Raw genomic sequence first — 1695 nt, 5'->3', positions numbered from 1 at the left:
GATATTTTGGTATTTTATGTTTCCTTTTTTCTCTATTTTGTTCTTTTACTAATTTACACCATTCTTTTCTTGTAATACCATCAGGAATTATACCCTTAAATTTTACTTCTTCTTGCTCATGTACGCTAGAATTGTTTTCTTCGTCCTCATTTTGTTCACATGAATCAGATTCATTATCAATATTTGAGGTATCTGAATGTAATGAATTTGATAAATGGTCACATGAATTTGTTTGTATAATATTTAAGAGTGTATTGGAATTCGACATAATTTCATTTTCTTCATTCTTATCTTGTTCAATGATTATTTCTTCTTGGTGCGTTTGTTTATATTCATGATCATATTGTTTTATATTTTCTTCAAAAATGTGTTCATTTGATATATGTAATGTATCGTTTATTTTATTTACATCCATTTGGTTTCCTTCTTCATAAAATATATGTGAATCAATGTGCAGCTCGTTTTTATTGTATATTTCTTTTTGTTCTTTGTTTTGTTCTTTGTTTTGTTCTTTTTTTATTTGTTTTTTTTTGTTTTTTGGATCTTGTTCTTTTGTATTATTTTGGTATTTAGGATCATTCTTCTGATTGGATATAAAATTATTAACAATAGATTTTCCTTTTTTTAAAAGTTTTAAATCTTTTTCAATAGTTCGTATATCTTTTATCTCATTTAAATATGATGGGATCCAGGAACTCAAAAAGACCTGTTCTTCTACCTCATCTCTATGTGCATATTTTTGTGAATGTTTTTTCGAATATTTTTCTAATTTTTTTTTTTTTTCACTGGTAAACTTGGTTACATAGTAACATGTAGCTCTCTTCAATTTTTCAAAATAAATTCTATTTTTTTGTATTTTTTTTAAATTTAATTTGGGTATAGGAGTTGTATTTTTTATTAAACTAAAGATTTGTAAGTAAATTATTTCATACGGGTTTAAAGAAATTTTCTTTTTATCATTTTCAATAAAATATACAATATCATCAGGTAATGATGATGATACAATAAAATCAAATAAAACTTTTAATGGTAATATTTCTACATTCTCATAAAATTCTGAATCTGAAAAATCTAATAATTTGGAGAAGTCTTTTTGTGGAAAAAGGTGGCTTGTTTTATCATCGATTGTATTTGTATCATTATGATTTGTAACATTATTATAACCTTCAACATGTTCAGTTGTATAATTTGTTTGTATCCTGTTAATATCCACATGTGTCTTATTTTCCATATTGTGTTCATTATTTTGAGTATACAAATTCGTAAGTTGTGTTTGTTGTTGTACAATGGTACCAATTTTTTTTTTAAAAAAGTTGGTAATATTTAGACAATCCCTTTTTAAGAATTCCAAAGAATATGGATGGTCATGTTCCATGGATTGAGAAACATCAATTATATATATATGATTACAAAAGTACAGTAAATTATATTCTGAGAAATCTGCATGCACTAATCTACAATTAAAAAATAAAAATCTTAATATACATATGCATTCAATATATAACTCTTTCCATTTTAATATATCAAAATTTAGATCTTTCATTTTAGGACATGCATTATCTATATAACCAATCATACTCATTACAATAACATTACTTCTTAATACTAATGGATATGGACATCTTAATCCACATATTAAAATTCTTCTTAAATTTCTAAATTCTTTTTCTGCCCATTGTTTAACCATTTTTCTGG

General features: G+C 24.4%; 1 protein-coding gene across 1 annotated transcript in view; it reads right to left on the bottom strand.

Moving 5' to 3' along the window:
• PRSY57_1230200 (serine/threonine protein kinase RIO1, putative) overlaps positions 1-1695 on the bottom strand; it is a gene marked incomplete at both ends in the record, with an annotated part of 3048 nt that overhangs the window by 260 nt on the left and 1093 nt on the right. The window contains one exon of the mRNA XM_012908721.2: positions 1-1695. This exon is cut by the window's left edge and continues 260 nt beyond it; it is cut by the window's right edge and continues 1093 nt beyond it. Coding sequence (XP_012764175.2) covers positions 1-1695 — 1695 coding nt within the window.

The sequence above is a fragment of the Plasmodium reichenowi genome, chromosome 12 (genome assembly GCF_001601855.1).
Source record: "Plasmodium reichenowi strain SY57 chromosome 12, whole genome shotgun sequence".
Taxonomy (NCBI): Eukaryota; Apicomplexa; class Aconoidasida; order Haemosporida; family Plasmodiidae; genus Plasmodium; species Plasmodium reichenowi.
Note: the sequence above shows the minus strand (reverse complement) of the source record. Positions and strands in the feature narration are given on the sequence as shown.